Source organism: Lepus europaeus, chromosome 8 (genome assembly GCF_033115175.1).
Source record: "Lepus europaeus isolate LE1 chromosome 8, mLepTim1.pri, whole genome shotgun sequence".
Classification (NCBI taxonomy): Eukaryota; Metazoa; Chordata; class Mammalia; order Lagomorpha; family Leporidae; genus Lepus; species Lepus europaeus.
Window position 1 is genome coordinate 4301077 of NC_084834.1, and position 22284 is coordinate 4323360.

Consider the following 22284-nt stretch of genomic DNA (forward strand, 5'->3'; position numbering starts at 1 on the left):
CTCTGTCTGCACATGGGCAACCGTGATGGAGTTCCCAGCCCTGGCTACAGTCTGGCCTAGCCCTGGCTATTAAAGGCATTTAGGAGTAAACCTGCAGATAGGAGATTTCTCTCAATCTCTCTCTCTCTCTCTCTCTCTCTCTCTCTCTCTCTCTCTCCCCCTCCCTCCCTGCCTCCCTCCTTCCCCTTGCCTCCCTCCCTCTCCTCCTCTTTCCCTCGTCTCTCTCTATCCCACCCCATCACTCTGCCTTTCAAATAAATACATAAAACTTAAAGAATGATGAAAATGCTTATTAAATAATACAGCCAAGTTTTAAAACCATATGTAGGCCAGCGCCGCGGCTCAATAGGCTAATCCTCTGCCTGCGGTGCCAGCACATCAGGTTCTAGTCCCGGTTGGGGCACCGGATTCTGTCCCGGTTGCTCCTCATCCAGGCCAGCTCTCTGCTGTGGCCCCGAGTGCAGTGGAGGATGGTCCAAGTGCTTGGGCCCTGCACCCCATGGGAGACCAGGAGAAGTGCCTGGCTCCTGGCTTCGGATCAGCACAGTGCGTCGGCCGCAGCCCGACGGCCACAGCAGCTATTGGGGGGTGAACCAACGGCAAAAGGAAGACCTTTCTCTCTGTCTCTCTCTCTCTCACTGTCCACTCTGCCTGTCAAAACAAAAAACAAAAAACAAAACAAAACAAACAAAAAAACCACATGTAATATATTTCGAATCTGCAGGTTAAAATGCATGATGAAAGTGTAGTTAGTTCTCTACCCATTTCTTTTAGTTAAACCCCCATATTGTTGTTTTCGTAATTCAATGATTTAATTTCTTGATCCATACGATTTTTATGTATCCCTGCTACCTTCTTTTCATTTGGTCCTTGGACTCAGTAATAGTAAACTGCTGACAGAACAAAAAGAAAAAGCCTATAAGTTTTGATTGAATATATCACGTCACATATACACTATAGGAACAATGTTTCACCAACAAAAAGATCGATGGATTTGCTTTGACAAAGAATGATTTCAATATCCCTGAAGAGCACAGACAGATTATAATTTAATATAATAGAATGAGATTCTCCCACAATGAGAAATAATTATTAGGCATTATTAACTCATCTTGTCACTCATCTCTACATGGTTGCCAAAACAAGAACTATGTCGTATTTTCATAGAACCTTAACAATGGATGTGCCACATGATTGTATGGCAATAACTGATAATCAGTGTAGAGCAAAAAGTACATTTGTTCATGTATAACTATCTATGATATGCACATACACATTTTTATTTCTTTTGTTTTATTACATGCATTAATATCCGACGGGTTTTGGCAAACATGAATACTAAACGAGACTAATCAATTTCTTATGCATATTTCTTATTTTTTAAATAGTGAGTGCTTTATTCCTTTTATAGAAATACATAGTTTTTTAAAAATGAATTAAATACCAACAACTCTGAAAACACCTACATTGATGAAATAATTCTATATTCCAAAACTATTGGGAGCAACCTTAATGAAAAATACACAAAAGTGAAACACATTTAACTGTTGAAATATTAGGCATAAAATGTTTTAGCATTCTCAAACTTTCAGATGATTTGCTTTACTGAATAAAGAACTTACATTTGTCAAGTTGCAATCTCGGCACAGTGGCTATTCTGAGTAATGCTGACTCACAGCCTGCCTAGAGAATTAATAATAAAGTGACCTTGTACTAGCTATATCTCAATATAATTACCCATCCATATCCTTTTGTCAATAGGCATTTTTTTTGTATTAAATGGAACCAAAGTCTACCTACTCTGGTGACCCCCAATTGACCAGAGTTGGAAAGTTCATTGAATTAAAGGTTAAGTCCAGGACCACATGACTTAATGGTTGAATTCTCCAAATATTTAAAGAAGAATTAACAAAAATTACTAAATTATTTTAAAAGTAGAAGAAAAGGAAACACTTCCAAACTAATTTTTAGAGTCCAAAATTGTTCTGGTAACTAATGAATCAAGAACATAACAACACAGAAAAGTTAAAGGCCAACATCATTGAAGAACACAAATATGAAAATCCTCAACAAAATACTAGCAAATTGAAAGTAACAGCACATTAAAATATTATTCACCATTAGCAAGTATAATTCATTGCAAGATTGCAAAGATGGTTGAACATATGAAAATCACTAAGTGTGAAATATTACATTAACAGAAGAAAGGATAAAAATCAAATGATACTCTCAATTGACACAGAAAAGCCCTTTGATAAAATTTATCACCCTTTTGTGATAAAAACTCTGAACAAATTGTGTATAGTAGGAATGTACCTCAATATAACAAATACCATTCACATTAAGCCTAAAGCTAACATCATACTAAACGTAGAAAATCTGAAGTCTTTTCTCTAACATCTACTTATACCCACTATCACCACTTTTATTGAACACAGTACTGGATATCCTAGTCAGAGAAATTAGACAAGCTAAGTAAATAAAAGGCATTCAAAATGGAAGGCAGGAAGTCCACCTGTTGCTATTTGCAGATTACATGATTTTATATAGAGAAAATCCTAAAGACTCCACCAGAACGTTATTAAAAATAGCAAACATACTCAGCAAAATTACTGGACACAAAGTCAATGTATAGCAATCATCAGTATTATTATATACCAATAGTTAATTATCTGAAAAAGAAATCAAGAAAGCAATAGCAATTTCTAAAGCTACAAAAGTAATGAACTGCCTAGGAATAAATTTAACTCAGATGTTAATGGCCTCTACCATACAAACTATAAAACACTGATGAAAGAAATCAAAGAGTACACAAGGAAATGAAACAAAAGCCAACATTCATGGAATTGAAGAATCAATATCATTCAAAAGCCCATAATACCCAAAATGATTTACAGGATTAATGAAATTCCTAAAAAAATACCAATGACATTTTTCACAGAACAAGAAAAATAAACACTATTAAAATTTCTATGGAACAAACAGGTACACGCACACACACACACACACACTTCACATCACTAATCATGGGGAAATGCAAATTGAAACCACAATGAGATACCATTTGTTACAATTAAATTGTTATCAAAAGACAAAGATAACAAGTACTGGAAAGGATATGGAGAAAAGGGAATTCTTTTCCCTTTTCATGCAAAACTAAGAATGGAACCACTATATGACTCAGCAGTTCCACTACTGAGTAGATATCAAAGTGACCTGAAATCAGTCTGTCAAAGAGATAGCTGCACTCCCCTGTTTATTGTAGCTCCATTCACAACAGTCAAGAAAAGGAAACAACCTAAGTGTCCATCTCCTAATGAATAAAGAAAATGTAGTACATACACACAATGGAATACTTCTCAGACATAAAAAAAAAAGGGATGAAATCCATCCATCACAACAGAGAGAGAACTGGAGGTAATCATGTTACACAAAAAAAGCCAAGCACCTGAAGACCACTGCAGGATCTCATTCCTATTGAAATCTGGAAAACTGATTTCATAGATGTCAACAGCATAATGGATAAACAGAAGTTGGAGAGAATAGAGAAGAGGAAGGCAGAGGAAGGCATGTGAAAATATGAATTAGTGCATACTAAAATACAGTTACAAATAGTTAGGAATAGGTAATTCTGGGGTTCTATTTTACCATAAGATGACTATAGATCATTATGATACATTGTATATTTCTCTAACCCAAAGAAAGCATTTTCAATATTTTCACTATAGAGAAATGCTCAATGTTTGAGGGGATAAGATCTGGTTACCCAGATTAGACATTAGATAAGGCATACAGATATGTATGTGTTACGTGATAACCTATAAATATGTACAATTTTATGCCATTTCAAAGCAGATTTTAATAAAAAATAATACAACATAATGTCACAATAAGAAAATTTAAAAGTTAAGATAATTTAAAACATAAAGTAACTACTGTAGACGAATGCTTTTCAAACGTCTAGGAGAGATGTGAACAGACTTACTAATATAACTAGATTATATTACTAACAACTTTAACTAAGAGAACAAAGATGGAAAAAGATTTCCTGCATTAAAAAATTGTGCTACAATACATAAAACAATTTACAAAATGCAGAGATAATGAAAGAGTCAACTTTAGTAGACAGTTATCTACAAGGGATATGCTTCAACACTCCTATAAATATATAGCTATTATAGACAACTATATAATAGATAAATTAGGCACAATAAAAGAGAAACCAAAATAATAATAAAGTAGTGCAATTATAACAATATACTATAATAAGGGCTGTACTTACTGTACAGAATATCTTATTGTACTCTAATCACTCTTCATATTGTGTTGATGTGAGATGTAGTGAGGTTAATGCCACAGGCATTGCAAATTCAGCATACAATTTTCTTTCCTCACTCAATTGAGAACTTTACATTTTCACTTAAAGGAAGCACTTGATGGCTTTTGTTTGAATACTGAATTTTCAACATCACTACTTTTGTACTTTGGGGTCATTGCCAACAATATAGATTGCTTGACCACAAGCATTATGAAACCACGACAGGCAATCTGATAACAGAGGTCTACTAAGTGACTGACCAACAGGTAACTTACACAGTGTGGATATCTTAGGTTTGTAAAGGGAGTTACCTATCATAGGCAGAATGGTGTGAGATTTTATCATGCTACTCAGTTTTGGACCCGTATTTCATCTGTATTTCTTTCCTTAAAAAGAGAGAGAGGGAGAGAGAGAGAGAGACAAATCCTAGTTCAACCTAATTCTTCACCTAACCATAGCCTTAATCTAAACAGAAGAGCATATGCAGAGCATTGCACAGGCATGATGAGTGGTCTTACTTTAAAATGTGAGAAATCATATCATATGATCCCTCAGCATTGCAGAAATCCTACTAAATCCCTTCAGTCTTTTCTCCCTTTTTCTCTGTTTACTTTTCCTCTGCTCAGATCTCCCAAAATCTTCTCTTCTATTACTTGCAACAAATGTTTCATTTTGCATTTCATTCCAAATCTAAGCAGTCCTATGAGAACAACATACTCCTATACCATAAGATACACCTGTCCACCCACATACATGTGAAGCTATCAATTTTTTTTTTCTTTCCTTTCCCTTGATGGATGAAGAATCCATGCTCTCATCTAAAGCCAAATAGGCCATTTCTACATTGGGCCCCACCCTCAGTACCTACAAAAAGGCTCTACTCTTGTTTTTCTTGCCCTTTGGTTTTTTAATTATAATTATTTAATTTTAGATTTAACAAAATTTAATATTTATCACATTCACTTCATGTGTAGATATTAAGTTATATGACATATGTACATATATATGGACTTTTGCAAACAGGATTATTAACATGACATGACATGACATGACTTGGGATTCATGACAATGATCACAGAGTGAGAAAAGAAAGGCATATGTGCAGACCATATAATTCAGTGAAGACAATATTTATAACTGTCTATATACCAAATGGCATGACATCCACAATTCTTTGTATTCTTTTCACATATATTTACTTCTACTTTGTATCTGTGTTTGTTCTCATCGATGTCTCTCCTTCCTGCTAACTATTCTTTGAATAGTTCATGGAACATACAGGTTATTAAAAAATTATATATGGGTTTCAAAAATTTTTGCACCAATGGAAACTCATATTTTAACTCAAATGTTTCATCAATTTTTGGCTCATATCCATTTCTTTTTTAGAGTAGAATTCCTCTAAGGAATTGTGTGTTGTGTGCTTATGGTCTCATTTCCTCGCTTCTCATTTTCAATTTGATTCACTGTTACCATGGTCAATCATGACCTTAATCTTTCCAAGTTATGCACATTTTCCAATCCTCATAACACTTGAGTTTAACACTAATTAATTCAGTTTTTCATTGTACCCTCTTACAACTTTGTCTTTAGCTTCTGTGTATCTATGCACTGTTGACCTTCCTGCTGTCACTGGTGACTCCATGGGACTCCTCTTTATGACCTCTGATTTCTATTCTTCCTAATATGCACTCATTCTCTACTTCATTTCAACTACAGCATCCCCTGGCTTTATTCCTCTGTTGACATACTTCTAACTCTTAAATGTATGTCTTTTGCTCCAAGCTCCCATTTGATTTCTGTACTCACATGTGATCTCATAAATTTTTTTTGATTGCTCTAAAAGCATTAAAAATCAACTCATCTTAAAAGTGTCTGTATATGTAAATACTTTACCCTTACATGCATTTACAAATGTGTGAGGCTCCAGTGTTTCACATTTCAGGAAATGAATCTCAAATCATCCATTAGCTTAGTTGATTTCTTTAATTACCAGGAACAACATATTCAACCTTTAGCAAATTAAGGCAGATACTCTAATAACTATTTATCACTGACACTTCTGTCATCTTGTATGAAACAACAATCATCTCTACTTCTCTTTGGGTCACAACAATAAGGTCCTAATTGACCTCCTGCTTCTACCTTGTTCTTCCAAACTAATTAATTAGATTCTAACGTAAACATAGAAATATTATGTTCAACTTCGGCAAACCTTTTCTTATTTATTTGGTCTAAAAGTGAGACTTTTATTAAATTTTTCTACATATTCAGCAATATTTTTAATTTTTTTCTGATCTCAAAGGTAAATTTTGATTTCCTTCTGATTTATCCCCTAATAGATAAGATAGACAAAAATGATTAAATTGCCAGGCCCATGATCTAAGTGTTGGCATATTTCCCCACTTTTGCATATGCACTTGAATCACAATATCATAATTAATATGACAACCAGCAAGAAGACCTATCAGGATAGAAACTTACTCCAAGTCATCGGGAAGGAACCTCTGAATTGAGAAGTTCTAAGTGTGAAATTATTGTGGATTTTTGAAAGTCATTATTGATTTATTACAGAAACTAAAAGCAAATGTTTCCACTCAGGAATCTTGATTATCATCACAAAATTTCATGCCAAGCCAATCTGTAACTATCTGTGTTATAAGTTATTTTGTATGAGCAGTGCAAACTTTCATTTACAATGTGCATGATCTTCATGCCATGTTTCAACAAACACTTTCAATTCCACTTGAATGTTTATAATTCTGAAACAAAAATGAGACTATAGGTCTTCAACAATGTGCACAGTAAAATTATAGTTCAATTGTGGTTCAGTATTATTTTTACATATTTTGAACTTTAGTTGACTTGGTCTAGAGGGAAATCTTTTCAAGAACCTTTGTGATCATTTGTGTGTTGTTCAGATGTGGCCAAGTGGAAAAGGTACTGAAACATTTAATCATAACTCATCTCTACACTTAAGGGGGATCTTTTTGTTTCAAGATTTATGTATTTGGCCAGCGCCGTGGCTTAACAGGCTAATCTTCCACCTTGCAGCGCCGGCACACTGGGTTCTAGTCCCGGTTGGGGCGCCGGATTCTATCCCGGTTGCTCCTCTTCCAGTCCAGCTCTCTGCTGTGGCCTGGGAGGGCAGTGGAGGATGGCCCAAGTCCTTGGGCCCTGCACCCGCAAGGGAGACCAGGAGAAGCACCTGGCTCCTGGCTTCAGATCAGCGAGATGCGCCGTCCGCAGCAGCCATTGGAGGATGAACCAATGGCAAAAAGGAAGACCTTCCTCTCTGTCTCTCTCTCTCACTATCCACTCTGCCTGTCAAAAAAAAAAAAAAAAAGATTTATGTATTTATTTGAAAGCCAAAGTTATAGGTAGAGGGGGAGACACACAGAGAGAAAGAGCTCTTGCATCTGCTGGTTCACTGTCCAGATCAAAGGGCCAGGTCGAATCAGGAACAGAGAACTTCAACTGGGTCTCCCATGTGTGTGGCAGGGGTCCAAGTCCTGGAACTATCTTCCCCTGCTTTCCCAGGTCATTGTCAGGGAGCTAGATTGAAAGTGGAGCAACTGGGACTGGTACCCATGCTCTCAATGTTTCAAGAATATGGCTATGTCACAATGCCAGCCCCCAGTGGGGATCTTTAACAAACATTACACAAACAATCAGAATTTCATTGATTGACTAGAGGAAGACATAGAATCAAGTCCTTAAAGTGATAATCATGTAATAGAAGACATGAACTGTGGCGCATTCACTAGAAGATACCCTGCTGAATATACCGAAGCTCTCCTGTAATCACTGGATTGATAAATTATTTATAGCTACATGGCACCAGGGCTTGAACTAAAACAACATGATTATATGTATTTCCTTAAGTAATTTTAATTTTTATTAATTGACCTGAAGCCATTCTTTATACTTATCTAGCATCAAGCAGGCAACAATGCTAATTACTCATTTTTTTATTGTGCTGGGAATTGCTGCATTTCCTACATTTAATGTGATTTATCCAAATATTCTTGTCACATAACTATCTGGATAATACACAAAGGTTTCTACTTTTCTCATTTGGTTTTAAATTTTTTATCAAGAGTACATTTTCAAATGTTCTCTAATATACGTGTGGATACTGTTCAGAAAATATTATAAAAATAAGCTATAGGTGAGGCTAATAGAGAACCATTTTTATTATATTTTCTTTTTTTTTTTTTTATTTTTGACAGGTAGAGTGGACAGTGAGAGAGAGAGAGAGACAGAGAGAAAGGTCTTCCTTTGCCGTTGGTTCACCCTCTAATGGCCGCCGTGGTAGCGCGCTGCGGCCGGCGCACCGCGCTGTTCCGATGGCAGGAGCCAGGTGCTTCTCCTGGTCTCCCATGGGGTGCAGAGCCCAAACACTTGGGCCATCCTCCACTGCACTCCCTGGCCACAGCAGAGAGCTGGCCTGGAAGAGGGGCAACCGCATTTTTATTATATTTTCAAGAATATTCATTCTTCAATACTGTGTGCTGAGTGGAATCAATAAAAACCTTTTCATCAGGATTTTTTAAAAGAGATATAGTAGAGGAAAAACTGACTATATTTAAATAACAGTTGTAAAATACGCTTCATTTTTCAATGTTTTTTAAGTTATAGAAATAGTACATTCAAAATTTGAAACTAGGATACTGAGAAAATGAACAGTATAAGTAAAGATGTCAGCGAGAGATAATGACTGATAAAAATTTAAACATCCTCGAGATAAAAGAAAATTTATTTCAACCAATAAAATGCTCACTTTTTTGTCACTTTTGAATACTGTGTTCATAAATATTAATGGGGCATTCACACATCCATGAAAAACACAAAATAAAGTAGTAAGTTAAAATGCTCATTCTGTAAGTTAAGACCAAAAAGAAGATACACGAAAACAAGAGGACTCTGTTCAAGTATTTGAAATTTAAATTTAATTCCTACATTTCACAAATGACAGAAAATCTGACAGGGCAGGCATGTGGCTCCCTCATGGAACTTCAGTTTGGGATGCAGGATCCCGCATGGAAGTGCTGAGTTACAGTCCCAGCTCTCCACTCCCAACCTCACAGCCTGCAAATGTGCACCCTGAGAGGCAGTCCATGACGGCTCAAGTAACCTCATAGCCAGCACATGTGCATTCTGAGAGGCAGTCGAGGATGGCTCAAGTACTTGGCTCGCTGTCACCCTACTGGTAGACCTGGATTAAGTTCTGGGCACTCAGCTTCAGCTGGCCAAACCCCATTGTGCGATTTTGGGGAGGAGATCAGCAGATGGAAGCTCTCTCTCCAACTGTTTCTCTCTTTCCAATAAAGTGAACATAAATATGTAAGAACTATTCATAAGACTTAAAGTCCTCTTTTTCTGGAGGACGGAAAGTAAAATGGTGTGATATAACAATATGCATTGCACATCTAATGGAGACATTCTATTGTGGTACAAAAAAGCAAAATTAACTATAACAAATCAGTAATAAGAGTGGTGATAAGTCAACATTTTCAAGTATCAGTCAACAGAAAATGTATTTCCAAATTTGTTATTTTACTGCAAATGTATTTACCTAAAATTAGAAATTTCACTGCTCTAAATTAGACTATTCTGGAAAAATCATTTCTATAACATTTTAATCATATTCAGGGCTATAATCTGATGCAAAAAATATGTGTGACTTCAGAGACACAAGTCTGAAAATCCATTATGATCAAATGTGCTCAGTTAATGAAGTTTTAGTATTAAGTCAGCAATTATCTTTTACTTTGTTCTACTGGCCACAAAATATGCTAAATACATGATTCATTTTTCAAAAATGCCAGAGAGCAGATTGTTTTCTTGTAAATGATTTTATGTGTTTACATGGAAATTGATATTAAAAGTAAAATTTATTGAAACCTAGACCAAAAAGATACTATGATATTCTTAAACAGAGGTATTTAACCTGCACACATTAAGTAAAAGCTAGAGGCCGGCGCCGTGGCTTAACAGGCTAATCCTCCGCCTCGCGGCGCCGGCACACTGGGTTCTTGTCCCGGTTGGTGCGCCGGATTCTGTCCTGGTTGCCCCTCTTCCAGGCCAGCTCTCTGCTATGGGAGGAAGGCAGTGGAGGATGGCCCAAGTCCTTGGGTCCTGCACCCGCATGGGAGACCAGGAGAAGCACCTGGCTCCTGGCTTCGGATCAGCGAGATGCGCCGGCCACAGCGGCCATTGGAGGGTGAACCAACGGCAAAAAGGAAGACCTTTCTCTCTGTCTCTCTCTCACTATCCACTCTGTCAAAAAAAAAAAAAAAAAAAAAAAGAAGAAGAAGAAGAAGAAGAAGCTAGAAGAGCCTGGCTCTGCCTCAGGTTAGCATTAACTTGCTATGCAAATGTTGACAGGCCATTTTTAAAGAAGGCTATTGTCTTCTCTATACTACACTGGCTTCTTATAATGAATTAATAATGAATTTTTGAAAGTACATTGAAAGAAATAATGCTCAGTTTATTATCATTACTATTACTACTACTATTACCACTGATGGCATTTTCTACTTTCTTCCTCCTTTGCTTTCTCACTCCCTGGTATGTATGTATTTATTTAATAATTTTTTAAGATTCAGTTATTTATTAATTTGAAAGAGTGAGGGCAAAAAAAGATAGAGTTATCTTGCATCCTCTGGTTGACTCCTAAAATAGCCACAACATCTGGGTTTGGTCCAGGCTGACTGAGCACAGAACTCTGTCTGGGTCTATAGATATCAAGTGCACAGACACTTAAACCATCCTCAACTGCCTTCCCAGGCACACTACCAGGGACATGGAGCCAAAGTGGAGCAGCCCGGAGTGGAACTAATCATTTTTCAGATAATTTTTTATATTACACACAATACCTATCATCTATTTATTAAATATCCATAAGTGGCCTTAAACATATGTATACTGAACACATTACAGAATTTTCTTTTTTATTAAAAATTTATTTATTTGATTTGAAAGGCATAGTTATGGAGAGGCAGAGAGAGAGAGAATTTTTCCATCCGTGGTTCACTCCCCAAACAGCCGCAATGGCTGGAGCTGTGCCAATCCGAAGCCAGAAGCCAAGAGCTTCTTCCAGGTCTCCCACGTGGGTGCAGGGGCCCAAAGACATGGGCCATCTTCCACTGCTTTCCCAGGCCATAGCAGAGAGCTGGATCAGAAGAGGAGCAGGTGGGACTAGAACTGGCGCCCATAAGGGATGCTGGCGCTTCAGGCCAGGGCGTTAACCTGCTGCGCCACAGCCCCACCCTGACATCACAGAATTTTCAAAACGGGATGACTTGGAAAATTGGAAAGATTTTAATATCAAATGATGGGTGTATGCATATAAATACTTAATGATTCCTGGAATGTCTTATATAACATATAGAATTCTATACTTAATACTTTGTTATGGAGAAAAACAATTGAAAACTATCAATAAATATTAAAATCAAAACTAACTTTAAAAATGAAACACAGCTTAATGCATTTTATGTCACTAAATTTAGGTTTGCTAAAATACAATCGATTAATAAAATTGTTTGTCATGAGGTACTAAATTAATTAAGATGAACTGGATATTCGTAGTATACTTTGGCCTTGAAAAATTTAATCTACATTTAAAATTTCTAAGTTACAAATTTTACTGTCATTCTGCACTTTCAATTGGCTAATGCTGACTAGATTAAAAAAATAACAACAAATGGACAAATAAAAATTTGGGTATTGATTTTCAAGGTTTACATATATTTATTCACACTGCTGTCTTTCTTGTAATGGAAAATAGGCTATATAAATATAAAATAGAAGCTTTTAAAAGGTGTTCTTTGTTGGGAAAGAAAAATAAAGCAACTTAAAGGTTTATGTCAGGGCCAGCATTGTGACTTAGCAGGTAAAGCCACGACTTGCAGTGCCTGCATCCCATATGGGCACCAGTTCAAGTCCTGGCTGCTCTTCTTCTCATCCATCTCTCTGCCATGGCCTGGGAAAGCTGTGGAAGATGGCTCAAGTCTTTGGGCCCCTGGACCCGAGTGGGAAACCCAGAAAAAGCTCCTGGCTCCTGGCTTTGGATCTGCCCAGCTCCAGCCATTGAGGCCATCTGGGGAGTGAACCAGTGGATGGAAGACCTCTCTCTCTCTCTCTCTCTCTCTCTGCCTTTGCCTTTGCCTCTGCCTCTTTGTAACTGTTTCAGATAAATTAATAAATCTTTATAAATGGATAAAGTATATGTCAATAATAAGTAGCATATCATAAAATATAATCAACAGTCCTGCTTTCTAGTTTAAGTTCCACAAGTCTCTTTTAAAAAATCAGATTAAAGACATGAAAAAAAAGAAAAAAGACATGAATTTCACTTAAGATTATGCTAAAATAAAAGAATAACAGAAAAACAGCAGATATCATTGAAGTGGTTACAGGTAGCTGTAACAACCGTATTTCCCCAGTTGTTATTGTTTGTGACGCACGTTTAAGTGCACAGAACATTTGCCTTTATGACAGTTTTATTCTCAGCATAGCAAATGGCAAAAGGGTTTCTGTTCAATTGACTTTCTCATAAAAGGTTTAATTTCCTACATTTTGTTATCAGTTATGTCTCGAGTTTCCTCCTCCAGGTTATATCTACCTGCTAAGTAACTCCTTTTTGTATGACGGAGTGACCTGGTATCGGGGTGAGAAGGAATTGTATTTGCTCTAAGTGATGTGAATTGCAGCAGTTAGAAAACCCTCTTTGGAGTAAATGGCTTGAAGGCCAAGATATCTTATCACAAAAGTGAACAGCTACGAGTTACATAAAAATAGAATGTTTCGTATTTTGATGTCCAACATCAAAAATATTTGATGACAGTAAATAAATGATAGGCTACCCCACATCTAATTATAGCCAGCTATTTCATTATCAAATATGATTGGAAATTCATTAGAGAAATCTTATATTCAAAAGTATATTATTAAATCTATTGTTCCACAAAATATCAATCTCTTAAAATACTCTTGGTAAATTCACGTGTACATGGCAAAGCCAGTGAAACTAAGTGCTGAGATTACTATAGAGGCATTTCAATATTTAACAGAGATAAAAAGATGATAGGTGTAGATATTTATAAATATTTCAATTTAGATATATAGACATAGATGCTTTTAACACGGATTCTAATCGTATGAACAAAATGATTCCTGGTTGAGCATCTGGCCTAGTGATTAGGATGCACACTGGACTGTCTGGTTGGAGTCCATGTTCTGCTACAGGTTTCAGATTGTGTACCCTGGGAGACATCAGGAGACGACGACTCAGTGGGTAGGCCCCTGCCACCTACATCAAACACCTGACTCCTCAGCACTGTTGCTAGTGGGCTAAGCTTCTGCCTGAAGCGCAGGCATCCCATATGGGCACTGGTTCAAGTCCCAGCTGATCCTCTTCAGACCTAGCTCCCTGCTATGGCCTGGGAAGGCAGTGGAAGATGGCCCAAGTACTTGGGCTCCTGCATCTGTGTGGGAGACCCAGAAGCTCCTGGCTTCTGGCTATGGATCAGCTCAGCTCTGGCCATTGCGGCTATTGGGGAAGTGAACTAGTGGAATCTCTCTCTGTCTGTAATTCCACTTCTTAAATAAATAAATAAAATCTTAAAAAAAAAAAAAAAAGAGGAAAGACCTGGCTCCTGTGTTGTGCCCAGCTGGCTTATACATGACCTTTGTAGGCTTTTGCAGAATAAACCAGCAAATGGTTGATAGATGCCTAACAAACAAAATAAAACTTTAAGGTAGTAAATAAATAAAACATTTAAAAACAGTGATGCAATAAACATGATATAAAACTGTAGCCTATTTTATTAAGTTTAAATATGCATGCCAAAGATAAATATGATCAATTCAGTATGTGTAACTAGACTTATCCTTAATGTTCAAATAAGAAATGGATAATGGGCCGGCACCGTGGCTTAACAGGCTAATCCTCCGCCTTGTGGTGCCGGCACACCGGGTTCTAGTCCCGGTTGGGGTGCCGGATTCTATCCTGGTTGCCCCTCTTCCAGGCCAGCTCTCTGCTGTGGCCCGGGGAAGGCAGTGGAGGATGGCCCAAGTGCTTGGGTCCTGCATCCGCATGGGAGACCAAGAGAAGCACCTGGCTCCTGGCTTCGGATCAGCGCAATGCGCCGGCCACAGTGGCCATTGGAGGGTGAACCAACGGCAAAAGGAAGACCTTTCTCTCTGTCTCTCTCTCACTATCCACTCTGCCTGTCAAAAAAAAAAAAAAAAAAAAAACAAAAAAAACAAAAAACAAAAAAAAGAACAAAAAAGAAATGGATAATGCATTTTTCTCTATAAACGTTTTAACTATTTTATTATTTGCTATATTTTATTAAAGTTATTTTTGGCAAATTTTGAGATAAGTATAGAGTTATAGGCAGTTGTAAGAAATAGCACAGAAATAGCCCATATATCTTTTCCTAGTATCAGTGTTCAGACATTTGACTTTGATACTATTCATGGATCTCACTCAAATATCTTGTTTTATTTGCAACCAAATGTGAGTTCAATTATATTTAATTTTATCATATATTTAGATCTCTACGTTCTTCATGATAGTCAATCAGATACAGAATAGTAAAGACTTGTTAACAGTTTTAAAAATAAATTTTAAAGCACCAGTAACCTTTCAAGGAAGGAGTCAAAAAACTTTTCTTTTGAATGAAATAAAAAATAGTAGAGTTTGAGTGCCATCAGGTCTCTGCTGTAACTACTCAGCTCTCTTTTTACAGTACAAAAGCACTAAACAAATGGTTGTTGTTACATCCCTTTAAAACTTCACTTTAGAAAAAGTAGATTGTGAACTAAAAAGTCAGATTGGGGCTAGTGTTGGGGTGCAGCAGGATGCAGTCCCAGCATCCCATATCAGAGCACTAGTTCAAGTCCCAGATGCTTTGATTCTGACCCATTTCCCTGCTAATGCACCTGGAAAAGCAGCAGAAAATAGCCCAAATGCTTGGGCCCCTGCCACTCATGTGGGAGCCCCTGAGAGAGTTCCTGGCTGCTGGCTTAGGCCTGGCCCAGCCCCCAACCATTGCAGGAGTTTAGGAAGTAAAATAGAGGATGGAAGATTTCTTCCTCTCTCTCTCTCCCCTTTTCTGTCACTCTGTGTTTCAAATAAAATAAGCCATTAAGAAAAAGTAGGTTTGGCAAATAAGTTCTGATTTGTTGACCCAATTCTAAGGCTTACACAATCCCCTTTTGGTATTCTGAAAGAAGTAAATGCCTTTTCCTTTCTTTCCTTTTTTTTTTAAGTTGTTTGGCTTTACTAATTAAAAATATATAATTGGATGGGGGGGGGGGGGGGCTGTCATAGCAGGTAAAGCTGCTGCCTGTGATGCCAGCATCCCATATGGGCACAGGTTGGAGTCCCAGCTGTTCTACTTCCCTTATGACCCAGCTACCTGTTAATGGCCAGGGAAAAGCAACGGAAGATGGCCCAAGTGTTTGGGGCCCTGTCAACCATGTGAAAGGCCTGGATGAACCCCTGGCTCCTGGCTTAGTCTGGCCCAGTTCCTGCCCTTGTGGTCATCTGGGGCATGAATCAGTGGATGGAAGATCTCTCTCTCTCTCTATCTGACTCTCTAACTTCCAAATAAGTACATAAATGTGCATACATAATATATATAAATTTTGATATCAGGATTGGTCATTCTGGAACATAAACTTGATTTTTTTTCTTCTACTGGACCATTATGGAAAACAATATAACAACCTGAAGTTCCACACAAAAATGCAATTCACAATCACCGGATTCATTTTAGCCATCACAACAATGTCAGGCCTTCAGCTTTATAGACTCTTTACATCAACCTGGCCAATGAGCACCTACATGATAGGCAAATTGTTTCATTACCTATTGTTTACACTTTCTCTGCTAAAATTATGTCATTTTATAAGTTAGATGTTAGGCAAAACACCAAAAAAAATGAAAAAAAAATTCCACAATTTCTGAAACCTGGGAAACTTGCTAACACGTACTAAATAACTCAGATATTATCTACATAATTTCAATTATATGGATGATGAGAAAATATTTTGAAGCAAACAGAGATGTAATAAAAATTCCTAGTATGATCATGAAAGAGAAAATCTATCAAAGCATTTTTTAATGATGCTTAGTGGTAAGGAAGATAATCTATCTCATCTATCCCATGAAGAATTTTCTAGAGTGGCAGTATGCCTAAGCATCAGCTACTAAACACAGATTACTTGCCCACATGATATTTAATATGTAGTTCTAAAAAATCAATTTCTGGGTATCAAGTGCACAAAACCTCAGCTTTATACTATCACTCTAAATTAATATATTTATATAGTTATACATCACATATTATTTACCTTTTTATTATATCAGTGCAGTAGTATTAATTTCCAATGTATACGTCAGGTCAGACTGACAGAAAGATATTCTATGAACATTGTTAAGAGAACAAACTATTTATAAACTAGATTTGATAGAAAAGGGTAATAAATTCATCCTAAAACCAAAATATCTGCAAATATTTCAGTGAATGGACTATAGTAACAAAGCATTATCTGACCATAATTTTAAGGTATCCATAATGCACCATTCATTGTAAGTAAACTATTCTTATTATCTTTCTTCTATTATGTGAAGGGATTCTGGTAGCCATAAAGAGTACAGATCATTGTATCTTACATAATTTGAGAACCTCTGTGTATTATTTTTAAATAACAAATAATACTTTATTCTATTAATTTTGAATAAAAGATAACTTCCAAATCTTGTCTTTAACTTATAGGTAAGTGAACGTGTACAAACATAATGCAGTCATATATTTAAGAATGAAACTGTCAAACATGTTTTGAAGAGAAAACATACTTCAGAATCACTCTGAGCAACTGAGACTTGGAACCAGAAAAAGACTGCAAATCAGGTTGATCAATGACTTATTAGAATGATGGAAGTTTTACATATTTAATTATGACAATTGACAAGCAAATATTTCTAAAGCATTACCAGTGCATAATGAATGATGTTAAAGCCATTCAATACTTTATTTATGTAACGTGCGAAAATTCTGTTTCATATTACTGATTTGGCACTGCTTTCCACAAAAATCAACAAATTCAAGAACCTGCAAGAAAATACTAATATTTTCAAATGTTAAACAATTGTCATTTCAGATACATTATTTGAGTTTACCATGAGTTCTTCATAGTTATTTCAGTGTGCAACTACTGGCTCTATGTAATCTGAATTACTCTGTGTAAACTGAAACCATCATTTTCAATCAGGAAGAAATGAGATGTTATCACAGCAGGTCTGGCACTCGCTGGTCCCTTAGCTCCACTCCAGGTGCTTTTAGGAGGATTTGGCCTAACAGATTGAATTGGCCACCCTGCATCCAGGACTTGGAAGCCATATGGTACAATGCTGAAAGCTATATTAAATTTTGAGTCCTAGTTTGGCCAGGTTTATTCTCAAAACTGAATATTGGAATTCATTCATGTAAATTTCCATATATTGCTGCTTACTGCCACAGTTAAGCACATTTTATTTTTCTTTTCCTTTTTCAAGCACTTGCTGTTACTAAATAATGCTAGAGTTTAAACTGGAAAACGCTAGTTGAGAATAGGAAAAAAAATTGGGGCAGGAAGACACCTTAGGTTCAACCTGCATTTACCTTTGAAGAAGCAGTCTTCGTTGTGAACAATGGTAATCTTTTGTTGTTTCAGACAAGCGGCTCTGTGAACTTCACAGTGGTTTTCATAGAACTCTCCATCAGATCCACACACAGGTTTATAGTGTCGTTTGCAAACATCCATGCAGGTGCACTCAGCTTGGCCTGTCTCTCTGCTGATCAGACAGTGTCTTCCCAAGCCACAGTACTTATTTTCACAAGATCCAAAAGGGACATCCTGAATCAGAAATCCTGTAGATGAAAAATAGAAAATCATTTGATTCATTTGTCCAAATAACCCAGGCATTTCAAAGGGTCAAAGGAAAAATGTGTTCTAACACAATTGCAGTATAATCCGATATCTGTTGTTATTTAAGTAGAGGAGAGAATTGCATCAGAACTCAAAAAAGAATCCAAAATGATGGATTTTTTTAAGACTCCACATTCTTCCCATCTCTCCCTGTTCTTGAAGTCTCCTGTCTCTTCTCAGAGTAGTGTGATGCTTAAGGCATTAAACCATCTCTCAACATAATGGCATCATAGCGATTAAACACATAGCTGCTGATCCACAGGTTAAATTCTCTCCAATGACTTGCAAGCTTTAGGCATCTAACAAACCTGTACCTCAGTTTATTCACCTGCAAAACGGGTATAATATATTATATCTTCAGATAATTATTAAGATTAAAGGGCTTGGCAATTAAAAAATCTCACTTAGATATTAGTTATTATTATCTCTTCAAAAACATTAAAATGACATAAATATGTGAATGAAAACTATTTTTAAAATTAAACAACAAATGCTAGTGAGAATGTGGGGAAAAAGGTACTCTAGAGAGAATGTAAACTGGTATATCCACTATGGAAGACAGTATGGAGCTACCTCAGAAATCTGAATATAGACCTACCATATGCCCCAGCCATCTCACTCCTGAGAATTTACCCAACGGAAATGAAATCAGTATATGAAAGAGTTATCTGTACCCCCATGTTTATTGCAGTTCAACTCACAATAGCTAAGACATGGAATCAATCCAGATGTCCATCAACTGAAGACTGCATAAAGAAATTACGGTATATGCACACAAAAGAATACTACACAATGGTAAAAAAAATGAAATCCTATTGTTTGCAACGAAACGGATGCTACTGGAAACCACCATACTTAGTGAAATAAGCCAGTTCCAAAAAGACAAATACCATATGTTCTCCCTGATCTGTGATAACTAATAAAGTACCTAAAAGGTAATCTATAGAACTGAAATTGACGAACATTTTTTTTCATATATTTGTTGAACACTTTACTTAGTGTAGGGTTAATCTTATGTGTATAAAGTTAATTTAAAATAGACCTTTGTAAAAAAAAAAAAAACTAAGAATGGGAATAGGAGAGTAGGAGGAAGAAGGGCGGGAGGGAAGGCAGAGGAAGGGTAGGGTAAGAAGAATCACTATGTTCATAAATTTGTAAACCTGAAATGCATGAAGTTTGTATACCTTAAATAAAAGGTTTCTAGGTAAAAAATTAATTTCATTATTAAATTTGTCTTCATATTTACTCATGCATTTCCAAATGGAATTTGAATTAATAAAATTAAAATTATACAAAAAGACCAACACTGTCAATGGTGTAATTTAAAAATATACATTCTTTTCTGATAGTGGAAATAGGAACAATTTTTTGACAACAATTGTTAATATTTGCATTCTTTACTGCTACAATCCAATTGTTGAGAAAACGGTCTATAAAATTAAAAACAAAAATGAAAAGTCACTTTATTGACCTATTTTCCCAATGCTACATTATTTTTAAATAACCAATTGGAGTTTTTTAACATACTCAATAACTTTTAAAAAATATATGCAATGCAAGAGTTCTTGAACTTAGGAATGCAATGGTAAGTCAAAGTGAAGTTGGTTAAACTCTGCCGCTGCTCACTCTAAGTATTTCTGATTCAGGATATCTGGCATTAATCCTAAAACATTTTTAATGAATGATCCCAGTTGATGCTGTACTGCTTCCTCCAGGATGGTACTTTAGGTTCTCTGATACAATGAGATATTAGTTTGTGGTTAAAGTAAGCAGAATAGTAAGGAAAAGATTATGGGGAGCAAAGCTGAACCAAAGTAAGCTAAGGCTCCTCTTGCAGCACCAGCATCCCATATGGGCACTGGCTCCTGTTCCAGCTGCTCCTCTACCAATCCAGCTCTCTGCTTATGGACTCAGAAAGCAGTGGAAGATGGCCAAAGTGCTTGGGTCCCTGCCCTGTGTGGGAGTCCTGGAAGAGGCTCCTGGCTCCTGATCAGCTCAGCTCTGGCCATCACGGTCATTTGGGGAGTGAACCAAAGGATGGCAGATCTTTGTCTCTGTTTCTCCCTCTCCCTGTAACTTTACCTCTTAAATAAATAAATATAAACTAAAAAAATTATGTAAGTAATTATGAAATGATTTTAAATGAAATATAAGAGGTTAATATTAAGATCAAAAACATAAAATAATGAAAGCATTTGTAAGATATTAGGAAAAGATATAGGAAAATAAGCACAATTGATTAGCTAGATTGACATGCTACTGGACTAATTTTTCTACTTTACCATTGTTGGTTTTAATGTTCAGTGTAGAAAGTAAGATGGAGGCCATTAGCCTGAGGCTGTCCCCTGGCTTTGAGTCTGTAACCAACAAATTGCAAACTAACTTTGAACACAAATAAATCAAACCAAATTTAGAAATGTGTGTGTGTGTGTATAACAAGTGGCAGGTTTCAGTCAATCACAAACAGCTGAGCTTCAATCTAACAGAGGCATCTAGCTGGTCAGACAATATCTATTTACACATAGAGTAAATGCTTTATCATGCAATGTCTCAGTAAGGCAAAAATTGACCTGCAGCCATTTGCATTCATTGTTCTTTGCTCAAACTATTGGGCAGAGCTATTCTGAGCCTCTTTCCATTATAAATGTTGACAAATGCATGAATCCTCCTTTGCTAACATAAACACTCATATTTAATTTGTGTAATTATTTTCTGTTAAAAAATGAAAACACTGAAGGATTCCAAAATTATATAAATTATAATTATTATATAACTAATATGAATAAAGAAAAATATTTCCTAATTATTGTACCAGCACTTATGCAGATTATCCAATCAATGCATATACAGTCCACAATCAGGCTCTCCTTATTATACAGCAATTTAGCTTACATAATAATATGTTACATAATTTGATATTTTATGACTACCAAATAATCAGTTAAGATTTATCAAAAGATTATTTTATTATTTTTTTAATACTAAAGAACGAGTCCATTCTACATTTCACTCACAACTCACAAATTTAGGTAGTGCTTTGAATCAACTGAATTTTTCTGCCTTGGGGGAAATGATTTATTATAACATGTAGACATACCTAATATACAAGGATACTTCAAACAATTTTTAGAAAAGTTGAGTTAAAAGAAGCATTTATTTTGAAGCAACAGTAGTTTTGAAATACATTGATAATTATTCCACAACACACATTTTACAGAAATGTCAACAAGATTCGTCTTATCTGAGGTGGTAGATTTCTTTTTTTTTTTCTTTTTTTTTTTGACAGGCAGAGTGGACAGTGAGAGAGAGAGACAGAGAGAAAGGTCTTCCTTTGCCATTGGTTCACCCCTCAATGGCTGCTGCGGTTGGTGCACTGCACTGATCCGAAGCCAGGAGCCAGGTGTTCTCCTGGTCTCCCACGCGGGTGCAGGGCCCAAGCACATGGGCCATCCTCCACTGCACTCCCAGGCCATAGCAGAGAGCTGGACTGGAAGAGGAGCAACCAGGACAGAATCTGGTGCCCCAATCGGGACTAGAACCCGGTGCGCCGGTGCCACAGGCGGAGGATTAGCCTATTGAACCACGGCGCCGGCCCTGAGCTGGTAGATTTCCCATAATCTCCTCTTCTCCCATAATCTCCTCTTCAATGCTCTTCTTAAAGCCTGCACTCCACCTCAGATATAAAAATACAAAATGTCTAAAAACTAATGTTCTATTGTACACTAGCTAGATGCTATGTGTTGCATGCAGCTGCTACAGTGAAAGAAATTAAAGCTCATAGTATGTAAATTAATAATGAACATATCCTTGCTGGCTGTGTTTATCCATGAGTAATGCTAAACCTAAGCTTCAGCTGAGATTAAATCAAACTGATCTGATCAGTATGTCTAAGATTTCTTTTGCATATATTCAAGCATATAGCACACTAAATGAATTTTAATCAATAACTTAAGTCCTGCTATCTTAAACCTTGTTAA

General features: G+C 36.5%; 1 protein-coding gene across 1 annotated transcript in view; it reads right to left on the reverse strand.

Annotated features, from left to right (window-relative positions):
• Positions 1–22284, reverse strand: part of FSTL5 (follistatin like 5) — an 873635-nt gene that overhangs the window by 555396 nt on the left and 295955 nt on the right. Inside the window, exon 4 of the mRNA XM_062198990.1 lies at positions 18001–18249. Within this exon, the coding sequence (XP_062054974.1) occupies positions 18001–18249 (249 nt within the window). The remainder of the gene's footprint in view (positions 1–18000; positions 18250–22284) is intronic.